The 20,666-nt window shown below is 51.7% G+C and overlaps 1 protein-coding gene across 5 annotated transcripts in view; it reads right to left on the reverse strand.

Annotated features, from left to right (window-relative positions):
- Window positions 1-20,666, reverse strand: part of LOC137323481 (obscurin-like protein 1) — a 270,089-nt gene that overhangs the window by 132,925 nt on the left and 116,498 nt on the right. For all 5 annotated transcript variants that reach the window (XM_067986989.1, XM_067986986.1, XM_067986987.1 and 2 more), the window contains exons 4-7: window positions 19,556-19,816; window positions 17,077-17,382; window positions 15,224-15,490; window positions 11,753-12,028 (exon numbers count right to left, since the gene is read on the reverse strand). In XM_067986989.1, the coding sequence (XP_067843090.1) occupies window positions 11,753-12,028; window positions 15,224-15,490; window positions 17,077-17,382; window positions 19,556-19,816 (1,110 nt within the window). The remainder of the gene's footprint in view (window positions 1-11,752; window positions 12,029-15,223; window positions 15,491-17,076; window positions 17,383-19,555; window positions 19,817-20,666) is intronic.

Consider the following 20,666-nt stretch of genomic DNA (forward strand, 5'->3'; position numbering starts at 1 on the left):
GACTCTCCTTTTACACTCACTGCGCTCACCTCTCGGACTCTCCTTTTACACTCACTGCGCTCACCTCTCGGACTCTCCTTTTACACTCACTGCGCTCACCTCTCGGACTCTCCTTTTACACTGCGCTCACCTCTCGGACTCTCCTTTTACACTGCGCTCACCTCTCGGACTCTCCTTTTACACTGCGCTCACCTCTCGGACTCTCCTTTTACACTGCGCTCACCTCTCGGACTCTCCTTTTACACTGCGCTCACCTCTCGGACTCTCCTTTTACACTGCGCTCACCTCTTGGACTCTCCTTTTACACCGCGCTCACCTCTCGGACTCTCCTTTTACACTGCGCTCACCTATTGGACTCTCCTTTTACACTGCGCTCACCTCTCGGACTCTCCTTTTACACTGCGCTCACCTCTCGGACTCTCCTTTTACACTGCGCTCACCTCTCGGACTCTCCTTTTACACTGCGCTCACCTCTCAGACTCTCCTTTTACACTGCGCTCACCTCTCGCACTCTCCTTTTACACTCACCGCGCTCACCACTCGGACTCTCCTTTTACACAGCGCTCACCTCTCGGACTCTCCTTTTGCACAGCGCTCACCTCTCGGACTCTCCTTTTACACTGCGCTCACCTCTCGGACTCTCCTTTTACACTGCGCTCACCTCTCGGACTCTCCTTTTACACTGCGCTCACCTCTCGGACTCTCCTTTTACACTGCGCTCACCTCTCGGACTCTCCTTTTACACCGCGCTCACCTCTGGGACTCTCCTTTTACACTGCGCTCACCTCTCGGACTCTCCTTTTACACTCACTGCGCTCACCTCTCGGACTCTCCTTTTACACTGCGCTCACCTCTCGGACTCTCCTTTTACACTGCGCTCACCTCTCGGACTCTCCTTTTACACCGCGCTCACCTCTGGGACTCTCCTTTTACACTGCGCTCACCTCTCGGACTCTCCTTTTACACTGCGCTCAGCTCTCGGACTCTCCTTTTACACCGCGCTCACCTCTCGGACTCTCCTTTTACACCGCGCTCACCTCTCCGACTCTCCTTTTACACTGCGCTCACCTCTCGGACTCTCCTTTTACACCGCGCTCACCTCTCGGACTCTCCTTTTACACCGCGCTCACCTCTCCGACTCTCCTTTTACACCGCGCTCACCTCTCGGACTCTCCTTTTACACCGCGCTCACCTCTCCGACTCTCCTTTTACACTGCGCTCACCTCTCGGACTCTCCTTTTACACCGCGCTCACCTCTCGGACTCTCCTTTTACACTGCGCTCACCTCTCCGACTCTCCTTTTACACTGCGCTCACCTCTCGGACTCTCCTTTTACACCGCGCTCACCTCTCGGACTCTCCTTTTACACTGCGCTCACCTCTCCGACTCTCCTTTTACACTGCGCTCACCTCTCGGACTCTCCTTTTACACTGCGCTCACCTCTCCGACTCTCCTTTTACACTGCGCTCACCTCTCGGACTCTCCTTTTACACCGCGCTCACCTCTCGGACTCTCCTTTTACACCGCGCTCACCTCTCGGACTCTCCTTTTACACTGCGCTCACCTCTCGGACTCTCCTTTTACACCGCGCTCACCTCTCGGACTCTCCTTTTACACTGCGCTCACCTCTCCGACTCTCCTTTTACACTGCGCTCACCTCTCGGACTCTCCTTTTACACTGCGCTCACCTCTCGGACTCTCCTTTTACACTGCGCTCACCTCTCGGACTCTCCTTTTACACTGCGCTCACCTCTCGGACTCTCCTTTTACACTGCGCTCACCTCTCGGACTCTCCTTTTACACTGCGCTCACCTCTCGGACTCTCCTTTTACACCGCGCTCACCTCTCGGACTCTCCTTTTACACTGCGCTCACCTCTCGGACTCTCCTTTTACACCGCGCTCACCTCTCGGACTCTCCTTTTACACCGCGCTCACCTCTCGGACTCTCCTTTTACACTGCGCTCACCTCTTGGACTCTCCTTTTACACCGCGCTCACCTCTCCGACTGTCCTTTTACACTGCGCTCACCTCTCGGACTCTCCTTTTACACTGCGCTCACCTCTCCGACTCTCCTTTTACACCGCGCTCAGCTCTCGGACTCTCCTTTTACACTGCGCTCACCTCTCGGACTCTCCTTTTACACTGCGCTCACCTCTCCGACTCTCCTTTTACACTGCGCTCACCTCTCAGACTCTCCTTTTACACCGCGCTCACCTCTCGGACTCTCCTTTTACACTGCGCTCACCTCTCGGACTCTCCTTTTACACTGCGCTCATCTCTCGGACTCTCCTTTTAAACTGCGCTCAGCTCTCGGACTCTCCTTTTACACTGCGCTCACCTCTCAGACTCTCCTTTTACACTGTGCTCACCTCTCGGACTCTCCTTTTACACCGCGCTCACCTCTCGGACTCTCCTTTTACACTCACTGCGCTCACCTCTCGGACTCTCCTTTTACACTCACTGCGCTCACCTCTCGGACTCTCCTTTTACACTGAGCTCACCTCTCGGACTCTCCTTTTACACCGCGCTCACCTCTCGGACTCTCCTTTTACACTCACTGCGCTCACTTCTCGGACTCTCCTTTTACACTGCGCTCACCTCTCCGACTCTCCTTTTACACTGCGCTCACCTCTCCGACTCTCCTTTTAAACTGCGCTCAGCTCTCGGACTCTCCTTTTACACTGCGCTCATCTCTCGGACTCTCCTTTTAAACTGCGCTCAGCTCTCGGACTCTCCTTTTACACTGCGCTCACCTCTCAGACTCTCCTTTTACACTGTGCTCACCTCTCGGACTCTCCTTTTGCACTGCGCTCACCTCTCGGACTCTCCTTTTACACTGTGCTCACCTCTCGGACTCTCCTTTTACACTGAGCTCACCTCTCGGACTCTCCTTTTACACCGCGCTCACCTCTCGGACTCTCCTTTTACACTCACTGCGCTCACCTCTCGGACTCTCCTTTTACACTCACTGCGCTCACCTCTCGGACTCTCCTTTTACACTGAGCTCACCTCTCGGACTCTCCTTTTACACCGCGCTCACCTCTCGGACTCTCCTTTTACACTCACTGCGCTCACTTCTCGGACTCTCCTTTTACACTCACTGCGCTCACCTCTCGGACTCTCCTTTTACTCTCACTGCGCTCACCTCTCGGACTCTCCTTTTACACTCACTGCGCTCACCTCTCGGACTCTCCTTTTACACTCACTGCGCTCACCTCTCGGACTCTCCTTTTACACCGCGCTCACCTCTCGGACTCTCCTTTTACACTGCGCTCACCTCTCGGACTCTCCTTTTACACTGCGCTCACCTCTCGGATTCTCCTTTTACACTGCGCTCACCTCTCGGACTCTCCTTTTACACTGCGCTCACCTCTCGGACTCTCCTTTTACACTGCGCTCACCTCTCGGACTCTCCTTTGACACTGCGCTCTCCTCTCGGACTCTCCTTTTACACTGCGCTCACCTCTCGGACTCTCCTTTTACACTGCGCTCACCTCTCGGACTCTCCTTTTACACTGCGCTCAGCTCTCCTCCTGCTCTCGGACTCTCCTCTCACTCTCGGACTCTCCTCCCGCTCTCGGACTCTCCTTTCACTCTGCGCTCACCTCTCAGTGCTACACGGCCTCTCCGACATGGCGTCTTGGATGCGCACGCACGTTTCCAGCGTGATGTGCGCCGGACACCATCTTGGTATCGGAGTTTGCGCGGTCGCAGATAACGAACGCTGGAATCATGTAAAGTAGGGAGAAAATGGCTTCAATCAGTGTGCAACGCTGATTTAAAGTGATAGACACCATTTTGGGGCTTAACGCTCAACTCAACGCACAGTCTTAACCCCGACTGTCCGAACGTGTCTCAGAGTGCCTGGAGGACCCCCCACCAGCGTTATTTAAAGGGACCATGCAGAATTTACAGGTTAGTGGCTGGATTATTGCTTCTGGCTGCCGAGACATTTGTAGCTCTTTTTGGAGGTCTCCTCGACTTGAATACTAGGACTAGGGGACATAGCCTAACATTTAGAGCCAGGACGTGCAGGAGAGAAGTTAGGAAATGGTTCTACACACAAAGGGTGGGAGAAGTTTGGGAAACTCTTCTGCAGACGGCAGTTGATGCTCGCTCAATTGTGAATGTTAAATCTGAGATTGATAGATTTCTGTAAACCAAGGGTATTAAGGGATATGGGGCTAAGGCGGGTATATGGAGTTAGGTCACAGGTCCACCATGATCTCATTGAATGGTGGAACAGGCTCGAGGGGCTTAATGCCACTGTCACTTGCTGCCTCCTGATATGCGCCACCTTCTCCTGCAAGAAAGCAAGACGTGTGCCTGGATGATGTGCCTGTCATGGTTGAATAGCTAGTGTGTGAGGCCTGTGAGTTGTGGGTGGGCGGCTTGAAACAGTGGTAATGTGTAAGGGTGAGAGGAAGTATCTGGTTGGAAGAGTTGAGTATTGATGGAAAGAGTTTGTTGGTATGTGGGTGATGGGGGGTGTAATGAGTGGTGCAGTTGGTAGGAGATGCCACTTGACAGTTGACCTCACTCACCTTGACCACTCATGTCAAAGTATTGAACTTCTTCCTGCACAGCCTCCATGTTCATGATGCTGTGCGCCTGGCATTCACTTTGTCCCCCGCTGCCTCCCACTGCCTTTTGGGTATATGTCTGGAGGGCCTCTTGCTGCCCTCCCCCCCCCCCCGCGGATATAGGATGTCCCTCCTTCTGTCCACCTCTTGCACCAAGGCCTCTCGTGCTTCAGCAGAGAACCTTGGTGCATGCACTCTCGCAGGCCTGGTATGAACTCAGATCGGCAGATTGGTGAGGTTTGGCGAGCAGATTGGAGGATGTGGGATATAGTAGTGCGCAACCTTTATTCAATGTTTCAACATAACTCATCAGCGTGTAAACATAAGGACGGGACCTGAACCTTGTGGAAAATTCATGCGGAGAGGAAAGTGGGAACAAAGGTTACCTGGTTTTATCGGATGATTGGTTTTACGGTTGCGATGTCTGATCTCCGTTCAGACAACGTGCAGACAGTAGACTGTTATTTTCAGCAAATAACAGGTACCAGCTACCTTTAAGAGATTTCTAAGAAACATCCTCCCTTTAAGAGATTGTGCTCCCGCTGGTGGTGGAAAGTGTGAATTGCATTGATTCCACGTGCAAGGCCTGGAATGGAACGCTGATCGCAGGCGAGTCCTCGGGCCGGCCCAAACTTGAGTCCTGCCTGCGCAAGGGTCATTGGGCACGGGGTAATAGCGCATCACGCCACCCGCGCCCAAAAACGGCCCCTATCCAATTTATTCCCCCAATGACTTTTTACACACTTCTTAAGTTCAGACTTGGAAACCAGTTCGCTGACACCCTGTGGTGCAGCTATTGTTTTACCCCTCAGGCCATTGGGAAACTAAACGGCATGTCACGTTGAAAGAGGTGTCACAAGACAAGTTCTTGTTTTGTTATTTATACACTTTCATGGAATCATACAATCAGCACAGGAGGAGGCCATTCAGCCCATCGTGCCTGTGCCGGCTCTTTGAAAGAGCTATCCAATTAGTCCCACTCCCTCTGCTCTTTCCCCACAGCCCTGTAAATTTTTCCACTTCAAGTATTTATCCAATTCCCTTTTGAAAGTTATTATTGAATCTGCTTCCACCGCCCTTTCAGGCAGCGCATTCCAGATCATAACAACTCGCTGCGTAAGAAATGTTTCCTCATGTCGCCTCTGACTCTTTTTCCGATCACCTTAAATCTGTGTCCTCTGGTTACCGACCCTCCTGCCACTGGAAACAGTTTCCCCTTATTTACTCTGTCAAAGCCCTTCATGATTTTGAACTGCTCTGTCAAATCTCCTCTTAACCTTCAGTCTCTCCACAGAACTGAAGTCCCTCATCCCTGGGATCATTCTAGTAAATCTCCTCTGCACCCTCTCCAAGGCCTTGACATCCTTCCTAAAGTGCGGTGCCCAGAACTGGACACAATACTCCAGCTGAGAACCGAACCAGTGTTTTATAAAGGTTTCGCATAACTTCCTTGCTTTTGTATTCTGTGCCTCTATTAATAAAGCCCAGGATCCCATTTGCTTTTTTAATAGCCTTCTCAACCCTGGGGAACACCACTGTATACTTCCCTCCAGTCTGAAAAACAACCCTTCACCACTACTCTCTGCTTTCTGTCCCCGAGCCAATTTTGTACTCACACTGACACTGTCCCTTTAATCCCATGGGCTTTAATTTTGGTAACAAGTCTATTATGTGGTATTTTATCAAATGCCTTTTGAAAGTCCATATACACAACATCCACCGCGCTACCCTCATCATCCCTTTCGTTACTTCATCAAAGAACTCAATCAAGTTAGTCAAACATGATTTTCCTTTAACAAATCGTGCTGACTTTCATTTATTAGCCCATACTATTCCAAGTGCCAATTAATTTTGTCCCGGATTATTGTCTCTGAAAGTTTCCCCACCACTGACGTTAGGCTGACTGGCCTGTAATTATCGGGTTTATCCCTCTCCCCTTTTTTGAACAAGGGTGTAACATTTGCAATCCTCCAGTCCTCCAGCACCGTCCCCATATCTAAGGATTGGAAGATTGTGGCCAGAGCCTCTGCAATTTCCACCCTTACTTCCCTCAGTAACCTGGGATACATCCCATCCGGACTGGGTGATGTTTCTATTTTGAGTATTGCCAATCTTTTAAGTACCTCCTCTTTATCAATTTTGATCCTATCCAATGTCGCTCCTACCTCCTCCTTTACTGCTCCAATGGCAGCATCCTCTTCTCAATGAAGACCGATGTGAAGTATTCATTTAGTGCCTCAGACATGCCCTCTGCCTCCACAAGAAGATCTTTCTCGTCTCTAATTGGCCCCACTCTTCCTTTGACTACTCTTTTACTGTTTATATGTTTATAAAAGACTTTTGCATTCCTTTTTACATTAGCTGCTAATCTATTCTCATACTCTCTCCTTGCCCCTCTTATTACCATTGTTAGATTCTCCTCTGTACTTTCTGTATTCAGTCTGATTCTCTGCTGTATTATGAACCTGACACTTGTCATAAGCCTCCTTTTTCTGTTTCATTTTAATCTCTATATCTTTAGTCATCCAGGGAGCTCTAGCTTTGGATGCCCTTCCTTTCCCCCTCGTGGAAATTTGTCTGCTCTGTACCCGAACAATCTCCTCCTTGAAGGCCTCCAATTTTGATTTCAATCCACCTGGGCAAGATCCCTTTCTAACTCACAGAATTTTGCCCTCCTCCAGTTAAGTATTTTCACATTTGATTGCTCCTTGTCCTTTTCCATAACTATTCTAAACTGAATGATATTATGATCACTGTTCCCCAAATGCTCCCCCACTAGATCCAGCACTGTTTCCTTCCTCGTTGGGCTGGAAACACACTGATTGAGAAAGTTCTCTTGAACACATTTCAGGAATTCCTCCCCCTCTTTGCCCTTTACACTGTTACTATCCCAGTCTGTATTGGGATAATTGAAGTCCCCCATTATCACCACTCGAAAGTTCTTGCATCTTTCTGTGATTTGCCTGCAAATGTTCTCCTCTATCTCCTTCCCACTATTTGGTGGTCTATAGTGTACACCCAGTAGTGTAATAGCTCCTCTATTGTTCCTTAATTCTAACCAAATAGATTCTGTCTTTGACCCTCAACTACATCATCCCTTTCCAGTGTTATAATAGTTTCTTTGATCAATACTGAAACTCCCCCTCCTTTCTTTCCTTCCCTATCTTTCCTGAATACCTTGTAGCCAGGAATATTAAATACCCAATCCTCCCCTTCTTTGAGCCAGGTCTCCGTTATCGCCACTATATCATAGTCCCAGACTCTTCCATCACCATCCCTGGGTATGTCCTGTCCCACCGGCAGGACAGACCCACCAGAGGTGGCGGTACAGTGATATACAGTCAGGAGGGAGTGGCCCTGGGAGTCCTCAACATTGAATCTGGACCCCATGAAATCTCATGGCATCAGGTCAAACATGGGCAAGGAAACCTCCCGCTGATAACCACCTACCGTCCTCCCTCAGCTGATGAATCAGTCCTCCTCCATGTTGAACACCACTCGGAGGAAGCACTGAGGGTAGCAAGGGCACAAAATGTACTCTGGGTGGGGGACTTCAATGTCCATCACCAAGAGTGGCTCGGTAGCACCACTACTGACCGAGCTGGCCGAGTCCTGAAGGACATAGCTGCCAGACTGGGCCTGCGGCAGGTGGTGAGAGAACCAACACGAGGGAAAAACTTACTTGACCTCGTCCTCACCAATCTACCTGTCGCAAATGCATCTGTCCATGACAGTATTGGTAGGAGTGACCACCGCACAGTCCTCGTGGAGATGAAATCCCGTCTTCGCACTGAGGACACCATCCAACGTGTTGTGTGGCACTACCACCGTGCTAAATGGGATAGATTCAGAATGGATCTAGCAGCTCAAAACTGGGCATCCATGAGGTGCTGTGGGCCATCAGCAGCAGCAGAATTGTATTCCAGCACAATCTGTAACCTCATGGCCCGGCATATTCCTCACTCTACCATTACCAACAAGCCAGGGGATCAACCCTGGTTCAATGAGGAGTGTAGAAGAGCATGCCAGGAGCAGCACCAGGCGTACCTAAAAATGAGGTGCCAACCTGGTGAAGCTACAACTCAGGACTACATGCATGCTAAACAGCGGAAGCAACATGCTATAGACAGAGCTAAGCGATTCCACAACCAACGGATCAGATCAAAGCTCTGCAGTCCTGCCACATCCAGTCGTGAATGGTGGTGGACAATTAAACAACTAACGGGAGGAGGAGGCTCTGCAAACATCCCCATTCTCAATGATGGCGGAGTCCAGCACGTGAGTGCAAAAGACAAGGCTGAAGCGTTTGCAACCATCTTCAGCCAGAAGTGCCGAGTGGATATCCATCTCAGCCTCCTCCCGATATCCCCACCATCACGGAAGCCAGTCTTCGGCCAATTCGATTCACTCCACGTGATATCAAGAAACGGCTGAGTGCACTAGATACAGCAAAGGCTATGGGCCCTGACAACATCCCAGCTGTAGTGCTAAAGACTTGTGCTCCAGAACTAGCTGCGCCTCTAGCCAAGCTGTTCCAGTACAGCTACAACACTGGCATCCACCCGACAATGTGGAAAATTGCCCAGGTATGTCCTGTCCACAAAAAGCAGGACAAATCCAATCCGGCCAATTACCGCCCCATCAGTCTACTCTCAATCATCAGCAAAGTGATGGAAGGTGTCGTCGACAGTGCGATCAAGCGGCAATTACTCACCAATAACCTGCTCACCGATGCACAGTTTGGGTTCCGCCAGGACCACTCGGCTCCAGACCTCATTACAGCCTTGGTCCAAACATGGACAAAAGAGCTGAATTCCAGAGGTGAGGTGAGAGTGACTGCCCTTGACATCAAGGCAGCATTTGACCGAGTGTGGCACCAAGGAGCCCGAGTAAAATTGAAGTCAATGGGAATCAGGGGGAAAACTCTCCAGTGGCTGGAGTCATACCTAGCACAAAGGAAGCTGGTAGTGGTTGTTGGAGGCCAATCATCTCAGCCCCAAGGCATTGCTGCAGGAGTTCCTCAGGGCAGTGTCCTAGGCCCAACCATCTTCAGCTGCTTCATCAATGACCTTCCCTCCATCATAAGGTCAGAAATGGGGATGTTCGCTGATGGCTGCACAGTGTTCAGTTCCATTCGCAACCCCTCAGATAATGAAGCAGTCCGAGCCTGCATGCAGCAAGACCTGGACAACATCCAGGCTTGGGCTCATAAGTGGCAAGTAACATTCGCGCCAGATAAGTGCCAGGCAATGACCATCTCCAACAAGAGAGAGTCTAACCACCTCCCCTTGACATTCAACGGCATTACCATCGCCGAATCCCCCACCATCAACATCCTGGGGGTCACCATTGACCAGAAACTTAACTGGACCAGCCATATAAATACTGTGGCTACAAGAGCAGGTCAGAGGCTGGGTATTCTGCGGCGAGTGACTCACCTCCTGACTCCCCAAAGCCTTTCCACCATTTACAAGGCACAAGTTAGGAGTGTGATGGAATTCTCTCCACTTGCCTGGATGAGTGCAGCTCCAACAACACTCAAGAAGCTCGACACCATCCAGGACAAAGCAGCTCGCTTGATTGGAACCCCATCCACCACCCTAAACATTCACTCCCTTCACCACCGGCGCACCGTGGCTGCAGTGTGCACCATCCACAGGATGCACTGCAGCAACTCGCCAAGGCTTCTTCGACAGCACCTCCCAAACCCGCGACCTCTCCCACCTAGAAGGACAAGGACAGCAGGCACATGGGAACAACACCACCTGCACGTTCCCCTCCAAGTCACACACCATCCCGATTTGGAAATATATCGCCGTTCCTTCATCGTCGCTGGGTCAAAATCCTGGAACTCCCTTCCTCACAGCACTGTGGGAGAACCTTCACCACACGGACTGCAGCGGTTCAAGAAGGCGGCTCACCACCACCTTCTCAAGGGGCAATTAGGGATGGGCAATAAATGCCGGCCTCGCCAGCGACGCCCACATCCCATGAACGAATAAAAAGAAATATATTGGCCTTGGAGGGGGTGCAGCACAGATTCACCAGAATGATAACGGAGCTAAAAGGTTTAAATTATGAGGACAGGTTGCAGAGACTCGGCTTGTATTCCCTCGAGTACAGAAGATTAAGGGGGTGATCTATTGAAAGTGTTTAAAATATTAAAAAGATTCGAGAGGGCAGATACAGAGAAGCTATTTCCTCTGGTGAGGGAATGAAGAATGAAGGGACATAATCTTAAAATTAGAGCCAGGCCGTTCAGGGGTGATGTCAGGAAGCAACTTCTTCACACAAAGGGGAGTGGAAATCTGGAACTCTTTCCCCTCAAAAAGCTGAGGATGCTGAGGGTCAATTGGAGCTTTAAAGGTTGAGATCGATGGATTTTTGTTGGGTAAGGGGTATCGAGGGATATGGAGCTAAGGAGGGTAAATGGAGTTGAGATACTGATCAGCCATGATCTGATTGAATGGCTGAGGGGCTGAATGGCATACTCCTGTCCCTAATGTTCTTATGTTAGACTGCCTGTCAACATCAAGCGGTAGATGAGTTGTGAATTCCTACAGCCCAACAGCAGCGATACTGAAGCCATCTCGCTCAGCTCTTACCATGTTTCTATCAACTGCCCTGGCTACCAAATCGGAGTCTGATGGTGCTCAATTTAAGTGGTCCCTGTGCAAACGATGTCTACACAAACGAGGCCTTCTCAAAAGCCCCTTGTCAATTTATTTTAAATTCCATCCGTCATGGCATAGACTCATTCAGCACGGAAAGAGGCCACTCGGCCCATCGTGCCTGTGCCGGCTCTTTGAAAGAGTTATCCAATTAGTCCCATTAACCCCTGCTCTTTCCCCATAGCCCTGTAAAAATTTCTCCCCTTCAAGTATTTATCCAATTCCCTTTAGAAAGTTATTATTGAATCTGCTTCCACCGCCCTTTCAGGCAGCGCATTCCAGATCATCACAACTCGCTGCGTAAAAAAATGTTTCCTCATCTCCCCCTCTGGCTCTTTTGCCAAATACCGTAATTCTGTGTCCTCTGGAAACAGTTTCTCCTTATTTACTCTATCAAAACCCTTCATGATTTTGAACACCTCGATCAAATCTCCCTTTAACCTCCTCTGCTCTAAGGAGAATGAGCCCAGTTTCTCCGGTATTTAGGAAACTCGTACCCAAAATGTTAACGCTGAACGTGATGACATCATCGGCTGCGTCGCAGGTGTACTGGCCAGAATCCGAGGGCCTGGCGGATTGGACGATCACCCTCCTGATTTGGCCGAGCGACTGGACGGTGACGCGTTCACTAGGCGTGAGCTCTCCGCCATCTTTGTACCAGTGGACCTGGACATCAGACCTCGACAGCTCGCAGCACAGGATGATGGGGTCCAAGGCTGCGATCCGCAGGCTGCGTTCCATCCCAGGGCTCATCGTGATCTTCACCGGGGCGGCTGGAACAGAAAGGAGAGGGTTGATGGTTGTATCGGTGACTTAAACATTCCTGTCAGATTCCAACGGACTAAAGTGACAGATCTCAGTAACGGGGAATGGAACATTTCCCCCACATATTACCCCCTAGTCAGGTTCGAACACTCCCAGGGCAGGTACAGCACGGGTTAGATACAGAGTAAAGCTCCCTCTACACTGTCCCATCAAACACTCCCAGGGCAGGTACAGCACGGGTTAGATACAGAGTAAAGCTCCCTCTACACTGTCCCATCAAACACTCCCAGGGCAGGTACAGCACGGGTTAGATACAGAGTAAAGCTCCCTCTACACTGTCCCATCAAACACTCCCAGGGCAGGTACAGCACGGGTTAGATACAGAGTAAAGCTCTCTCTACACTGCCCCATCAAACACTCCCAGGGCAGGTACAGCACGGGTTAGATACAGAGTAAAGCTCCCTCTACACTGTCCCATCAAACACTCCCAGGGCAGGTACAGCACGGGTTAGATACAGAGTAAAGCTCCCTCTACACTGTCCCATCAAACACTCCCAGGGCAGGTACAGCACGGGTTGGATACAGAGTAAAGCTCCCTCTACACTGTCCCATCAAACACTCCCAGGGCAGGTACAGCACGGGTTAGATACAGAGTAAAGCTCCCTCTACACTGTCCCATCAAACACTCCCAGGGCAGGTACAGCACAGGTTAGAAACAGAGTAAAGCTCCCTCTACACTGTCCCGTCAAACACTCCCAGGGCAGGTACAGCACGGGTTAGATACAGAGTAAAGCTCCCTCTACACTGTCCCATCAAACACTCCCAGGACAGGTACAGCACGGGTTAGATACAGAGTAAAGCTCCCTCTACACTGTCCCATCAAACACTCCCAGGACAGGTACAGCACGGGTTAGATACAGAGTAAAGCTCCCTCTACACTGTCCCATCAAACATTCCCAGGGCAGGTACAGCACGGGTCAGATACAGAGTAAAGCTCCCTCTACACTGTCCCATCAAACACTCCCAGGGCAGGTACAGCACGGGTCAGATACAGAGTAAAGCTCCCTCTACACTGTCCCATCAAACACTCCCAGGACAGGTACAGCACGGGTTAGATACAGAGTAAAGCTCCCTCTACACTGTCCCATCAAACACTCCCAGGGCAGGAACAGCACAGGTTAGATACAGAATAAAGTGTAGTCACTGTTGTAATGTAGGAAACACAGCAGCCAATTTGTGCACAGCAAGATCCCACAAACAGCAATGTGATAATGACCAGAGCATCTGTTTTTCCAGTGATGTTGGTTGAGGGATAAATATTGGCCCAGGACACCAGAGAGAACTCCCCGCTGCTCTTCTTCGAAATAGTGACGGTGGGAAATTTTATTTCCACCTGAGAGGGGCAGACGGGGCCCCCGGTTTAACGTCTCATCTGAAAGACGGCTCCTCCGACAGTGCGGCACTCCCTCAGCACTGGCACTGGGGAGTGTCGGCCAGGGTTATGGGATTGAGTTTCTGGAGTGGGGACTTGAACCCACGACCTTCTGACTCAGAGGTGAGTGCGCTGCCCAGTGAGCCACGGCTGGCACCCAGTAGCGGATTGGCATCAAGGGTTGGAGACCGCCCTGCCAGCACGGCATTCCGACGGAGTGTCCCATCCCCTCCCCCTCCCCCAACCACCCCCACCCCCCGAAATGTTGGCACGCCCATCCCACATCACTCACGCGTCTGGAGCTGTAGTTAAGTGTTTGAAGAAACTGAAGTCAATGTTAAGTTCAGAGGGGCAGCAAAGTACGTAATGCAAAGATAAAGCGGCAAGAGACCTTGGGCTGCCCTATCGTAACGGGGTGCTAATCTGCTGTATTTCTGTACAGGAATATTTTCAAAATGTGTTTTGCATTCTTCCAGCAAAGAAATGAAAGTGAAGGAGATTAAAAACAAAAACAAGGGTCATTCCACAGGTTTTAAAGCTCCGGCTGGTTTCTGATCAGATTAGAGAGCCTCAGTGACCATTTCACTTGTCCTGGGGAAGGGTATCGAGGGGGATGGAGCGACAGTGGGTCAATGGAGTTGAGGTGCAGATTTTCCATGAGCTAATTGAATGGCGGGAGAGGCTCGAGGGGCTGAATGGCCTACTCCTGTTCCTGTGTAACAGGCTCGAGGGGCTGGATGGGCCTACTCCTGATCCTATGTAACAGGCTCGAGGGGCTGAATAGCCTCCTCCTGTTCCCATGTAACAGGCTCGAGGGGCTGAATGGGCCTACTCCTGTTCCTATATAACAGGCTCGAGGGGCTGGATGGGCCTACTCCTGTTCCTATGTAACAGGCTCGAGGGGCTGGATGGGCCTACTCCTGTTCCTATATAACAGGCTCGAGGGGCTGAATGGCCTACTCCAGTTCCTATGTGACAGGCTCAAGGGGCTGAATGGCCTACTCCAGTTCCTATGTGACAGGCTCGAGGGGCTGAATGGCCTACTCCTGTTCCTGTGTAACAGGCTCGAGGGGCTGGATGGGCCTACTCCTGATCCTATGTAACAGGCTCGAGGGGCTGAATAGCCTCCTCCTGTTCCTATGTAACAGGCTCGAGGGGCTGGATGAGCCTACTCCTGTTCCTATATAACAGGCTCGAGGGGCTGGATGGCCTACTCCAGTTCCTATGTGACAGGCTCGAGGGGCTGAACAGCCTACTCCTGTTCCTATATAACAGGCTCGAGGGGCTGAATGGCCTACTCCTGTTCCTATATAACAGGCTCGAGGGGCTGAATGGCCTACTCCTGTTCCTATATAAGAGGCTCGAGGGGCTGAACAGCCTACTCCTGTTCCTATATAATAGGCTCGAGGGGCTGAATGGGCCTACTCCTGATCCTATGTAACAGGCTCGAGGGGCTGGATGGGCCTACTCCTGTTCCTATATAACAGGCTCGAGGGGCTGAATGGCCTACTGCTGTTCCTATGTAACAGGCTCGAGGGGCTGGATGGGCCTACTCCTGTTCCTATATAACAGGCTCGAGGGGCTGAATGGCCTACTCCTGTTCCTATATAAGAGGCTCGAGGGGCTGAACAGCCTACTCCTGTTCCTATATAACAGGCTCGAGGGGCTGGATGGGCCTACTCCAGTTCCTATGTGACAGGCTCAAGGGGCTGAATGGCCTCCTCCTCTTCCTAATGTTCCCTTGTACACTGAAGCTGACTGCAGTTCTTACCTTTGACGAACAAAATGGCGGAATCTCGCACACCGTGAGCAAGAAACGTTATCTCCGACTCGTTCTCTTCCACTTTGACCTCTCTGATCAGCAGGGAGTGACGAGTCCGCGACTGCTCGATCGTGAACCTCTCCCCGTCGTGGAGCTGCCCGCCCTTCATGTGCCACGTTCCAAGGACCATGGTGGAGAGTTCGATGGTAAACTCCGCATCTTCATCCTGGGACACCATCGCATCCTGCAGGGGAGTGCGAACCCTCACTGACGGCACTGGAGAGAGAGCACAACAGTCATAGCCAGCCCGGTAACCGTCATTCCCGACTGGGACTGTATGTGTCTCAGTGTCAGCTCCTGTGCATGTTTTTTTAAAATTCGTTCATGGGATGTGGGCGTCGCTGGCGAGGCCGGCATTTATCGCCCATCCCTAATTGCCCCTTGAGAAGGTGGTGGTGAGCCGCCTTCTTGAACCGCTGCAGTCCGTGTGGTGAAGGTTCTCCCACAGTGCTGTTAGGAAGGGAGTTCCAGGATTTTGACCCAGCGACGATGAAGGAACGGCGATATATTTCCAAGTCGGGATGGTGTGTGACTTGGAGGGGAACGTGCAGGTGGTGTTGTTCCCATGTACCTGCTGCTCTTGTCCTTCTAGGTGGTAGAGGTCGCGGGTTTGGGAGGTGCTGTCGAAGAAGCCTTGGTGAGTTGCTGCAGTGCATCCTGTGGATGGTGCACACTGCAGCCACAGTGCGCCGGTGGTGAAGGGAGTGAATGTTTAGGGTGGTGGATGGGGTGCCAATCAAGCGGGCTGCTTTGTCCTGGATGGTGTCGAGCTTCTTGAGTGTTGTTGGAGCTGCACTCATCCAGGCAAGTGGAGAGTATTCCATCACACTCCTGACTTGTGCCTTGTAGATGGTGGAAAGGCTTTGGGGAGTCAGGAGGTGAGTCACTCGCCACAGAATACCCAGCCTCTGACCTGCTCGTGTAGCCACAGTATTTATATGGCTGGTCCAGTTAAGTTTCTGGTCAATGGTGACCCCCAGGATGTTGATGGTGGGGGATTCGGCGATGGTAATGCCGTTGAATGTCAAGGGGAGGTGGTTAGACCCTCTCTTGTTGGAGATGCAAATGTAAGGAATCTTACAACATCAGGCTATAGTCCAACAGTTTTATTTGAAAATCACAAGCTTTGACACTCACCTGACGAAGGAGAAAGCCTCCGAAAGCTTGTGATTTTCAAATAAAACTGTTGGACTATAACCTGGTGTTGTAAGATTCCTTACATTTGTCCACCCCAGTCCATCACCGGCATCTCCATATCATTGTTGGAGATGGTCATTGCCTGGCACTTGTCTGGCGTGAATGCTACTTGCCACTTATCAGCCCAAGCCTGGATGTTGTCCAGGTCTTGCTGCATGCGGGCTCGGACTGCTTCATTATCTGAGGGGTTGCGAATGGAACTGAACACTGTGCAGTCATCAGCGAACATCCCCATTTCTGACCTTATGATGGAGGGAAGGTCATTGATGAAGCAGCTGAAGATGGTTGGGCCTAGGACTAAGTGGGTAAAAGGGAACGATTCACTCCGGCCTGGTACTGTACGGCCCGTGTGTGTCTCGGTGTCAGCTCCTGTACATGTAAACCCAGCTCTTATGCTCTGTGTTCAATGTCCCCGCTTCTCAACATCTTTTCCTTCGGGAGTAATTCAGTGAGGCTCTGCTCCTGGAATCGGGAGTAGGGAGAGGGGACGACACAGAATCTTAGAGCCCTGCTCCAGTCTTGCCCCCATTCCACCCCTCTCCAAATCGCCCGGCAGTCTCTGCCACTCCCCCCTGACGCCCCCCCCGCTCCCCCCGCCCTCTTACCCAGATGCACCGCTCCTGGAAACTCGGCCTCCCCGCTCCTCCCGTGGTTGTTGAGTGAGCAGACCCGGAAGCGGTAGCTGGCCTCCGCTGGCACACTGTCGCCCAGGATCTCCACCGCCGTGGTGCCGTCGGTGGTCAGGCACTGCACCCACTCCTCGGTGCCCAGCTCCTGCCGCTCGATCACGTACCCCGACACCCCGTTCCTTCGGCAGTCGGGCGGAGGGGCCCACAGCAGCGAGGCAGCGTTCGGCTTCTCGCAGCTCATTTGCACCCCCACCGGGGCACTGGGAGGCACCTGTCTCTTGGCTACGAGAGAGACAGAGAGGGAGAGAAAAAGCAGACAACAACAACTTGCATTGATAGAGCTCCTTTAACGTAGTGAAAACATCCTTAGGGCGCATCACGGGACCGTAAATCAGACAAAAATTGACACCGAGCCGCATAAGGAGATATTAGGACAGGTGACCAAAAGTTTGGTCAAAGAGGTAGGTTTTAAGGAGAGTCTTAAAGGAGGAGAGGTTTAGGGAGGGAATTCCAGAGCTTAGGGCCCAGGCAGCTGAAGGCACGGCCGCCAATGGTGGAGCGAAGGAAATCGGGGATGCGCAAGTGGCCAGAATTGGAGGAGCGCAGAGATCTCGGAGGGTTGTAGAGCCGGAGGACGTTACAGAGAGAGGGAGGGGGCGAGGCCATGGAGGGATTTGAAAACAAGGCAGCATGAGCAGAAATGAGCAGAAAGTCCGATCTGAAGATTCCCAGACCTGGTCTCTCCTCCTGGCCCGCGCTGTTTGCTGAGGTCAATTCTACGGGTGTAGAATCATACGGAACTGAAGGAGGCCATTTGGCCCATCGTGCCTGTGCCGGCTCTTTGAAAGAGCTATCCAATTAGTCCCACTCCCCAAAGCCCTGCAAATTTTTCCCCTTCAAGTATTTATCCAATTCCCTTTTGAAAGTTATTATTGAATCTGCTTCCACCGCCCTTTCAGGCAGCGCATTCCAGATCAGAACAACTCGCTGAGTAAAAAAAAAATTCTCCTCATCTTCCCCACTGGCTCTTTTGCCAAATACCTTAAATCTGTGTCCTCTGGTTACCGACCCTCCTGCCACTGGAAACAGTTTCTCCTTATTTATTCTATCAAAACCCTTCATGATTTTGAACACCTCTATTAAATCTCCCCTTAACCTTCTCTGTTCAAAGGAGAACAACCCCAGCTTCTCCAGTCTCTCCACATATCTGAAGTCCCTCATCCCTGGTACCATTCTAGTAAATCTCCTCTGCACCCTCTCCAAGGCCTTGACGTCCTTCCTAAAGTGCGGTGCCCAGAATTGGACACAATACTCCAGCTGGGGCCTAACCAGTGTCTTGTAAAGGTTGAGCCTAACTCCCTCGTTGCCTCGGTAACAGCAAAGTTCATCCAAGAGACCATTTTTCACCCCTGAGCCCAGGCAGCGGGCTACATTTCCACCTTCTCACTTCCTGGGCAGTAATCTGGCGGAGCGGAGGTCCCAAAGCCCCCCCCTTCGTTTATATAACCTGTTAGATTCTCCTTCCGACAACTTCAATCAGAACTTGGCGCCGGGAGTGTCGGCCTAGATTACAGGCTCAAATCCTCAGATGCTGGAGGTCCACGACCGTGACCTTCCCAACCCAGAGCAGGACTGCGGCCCGTCTCAGTCAGGCCCAGCGTGGTACATGCTGCAGTTGTCCAGAACGCAAAAAAAAGGGGGTCCGTTTTTGGGGTGCCCAACCAGGGGAAGAAGAGTCTTATTTATATCATAGTTACCCCCCCCGCCCCCCCGATTTCCATATTAAATGGGGATCTACTGCCTGAAATTGAGTTCAGTTCTGGGCACCGCACCTCGGAAAGGATATATTGGCCTTGGAGGGGGTGCAGCACAGATTCACCAGAATGATACCGGGGCTAAAAGTGAGGACAGGTTGCACAGACTGGGCTTTTATTCCCGCGAGTACAGAAGATTAAGGGGTGATCTAATTGAGGTGTTGAAGATGATTAAAGGATTTGATAGGGTCGATAGAGAGAAACTATTTCCTCTGGTGGGGGGAGTCCAGAACAAGGGGGCAGAACCTTAAAATTAGAGCCAGGCCGTTCAGGAAGCACTTCTTCACACAAAGGGGAGTGGGAATCTGGAACTCTCTCCCCCCAAAAAGCTGTTGAGGCCGGGGGTCAATTGAAAATTTCAAGGCTGAGATCGATCGATTTTTGTTGGGTGAGGGGATTAAGGGTTAGGGAACCAAGGCGGGTAAATGGAGTTAAGATGCAGATCGACCATGATCTAATTGAATGGCGGAACAGGCTCAAAGGGCTGAATGGCCTCCTCCTGTTTCTAGGCAGGGCTTCGGACGCCCGTCGGTAAGCCCCCTTTCGAAATGGCACCGGCCGTATCGCCTTGGTGTTTGGGGGGGCGGGGGGCGGGGGTCGCTCGAGATCGGCCGCCGAGTGGCTTTTGGTCGCCGACTTACGTTTCACTCGGAGCTCGGACGAAGACTTGGAGTCGCTGACGGCGAAGGTGACGACGCCGGAATCTTCCGGCCCAGCGTTTACGAAGACCAGGATGTGCGTCTTCCCGAAGGACTTGACGATGGTCTTGTGCGATTCACTCAGCAGCTCTCCGTCCTTGTACCAGCGCACCTCCATGTTTTCCTCATCCAGGTCCGCGCAGAAGGCTGCGTTCTCTCCCTCCACTACGTCCAACTTGCGCGGTAACCTCTTCACGATTTTCCCTTTCGGTGGGGCGGGGGGGGTGGTGGCGGGGAGGGGGGGAAAGATCGCGAGCCGTTAAAATAATCCCTCGCCACGGGCCCCATTTTTTATTATCATTGTTACTCGTAGCTTTCTCCCCTCCTCTCCTGAACACGCGCTACAGTTCCACAGACACGGGGGCACCTCCCAGTGACCCCCCCACCCACCCGCCCCCGCCACGCCCCCCTGGACTGAGACGGTATCAGCAGGTTAGTCAACCACTGTGGGCCTCCCGGCCACTACAGAGCCCGTCCTTAACCTGGCCGGGGGGGGGAAAATCCCAACTTCCAGCAAGGGTTCGCCAGACAGGGATCAGGAGCGGGAGCCCCGACTTGGTTTATCCCCCTCGGACTGGGGACTGGGAGTTGACTGGTGCCCGTGGAAAACCCTGACCCCCCTGCCCCCCGCCAGCCGAGCGGAGCAGCTCAGGAAAGGAGGGAGGAGAACTCAATCTCTTAAAAAGCGATGCCCTGGCCTTGAAAATCCATCGGCCTTTCCGGCGCACTCCCAATGTAATTCCTCCGGGAGTGCGGCGGACAAGGAAGACTTACATTTATATAGCGCCTTTCACAACCTCTGGACCTCCCAAAACGCTTTACAGCCAATGAAGTACTTTTTGAAGTGTGGTCGCTGTTGCAATATAGGGAACGCAGCAACCAATTTGCGCACAGCAAGATGCCACAAACAGCAATGTGATAATGACCAGGTCATCTGTTTTTTTTAGTGATGTTGGTTGAGGAATAAATATTAGGCCCAGGACACGGGGGAGAACTCCCCCCTGCTCTTCTTCGAAATAGTGAGAGGGCAGATAGGGCCTCAGTTTAACATCTC

This window comes from Heptranchias perlo, chromosome 7 (assembly GCF_035084215.1).
Source record: "Heptranchias perlo isolate sHepPer1 chromosome 7, sHepPer1.hap1, whole genome shotgun sequence".
In the NCBI taxonomy this organism is placed as follows: domain Eukaryota; kingdom Metazoa; phylum Chordata; class Chondrichthyes; order Hexanchiformes; family Hexanchidae; genus Heptranchias; species Heptranchias perlo.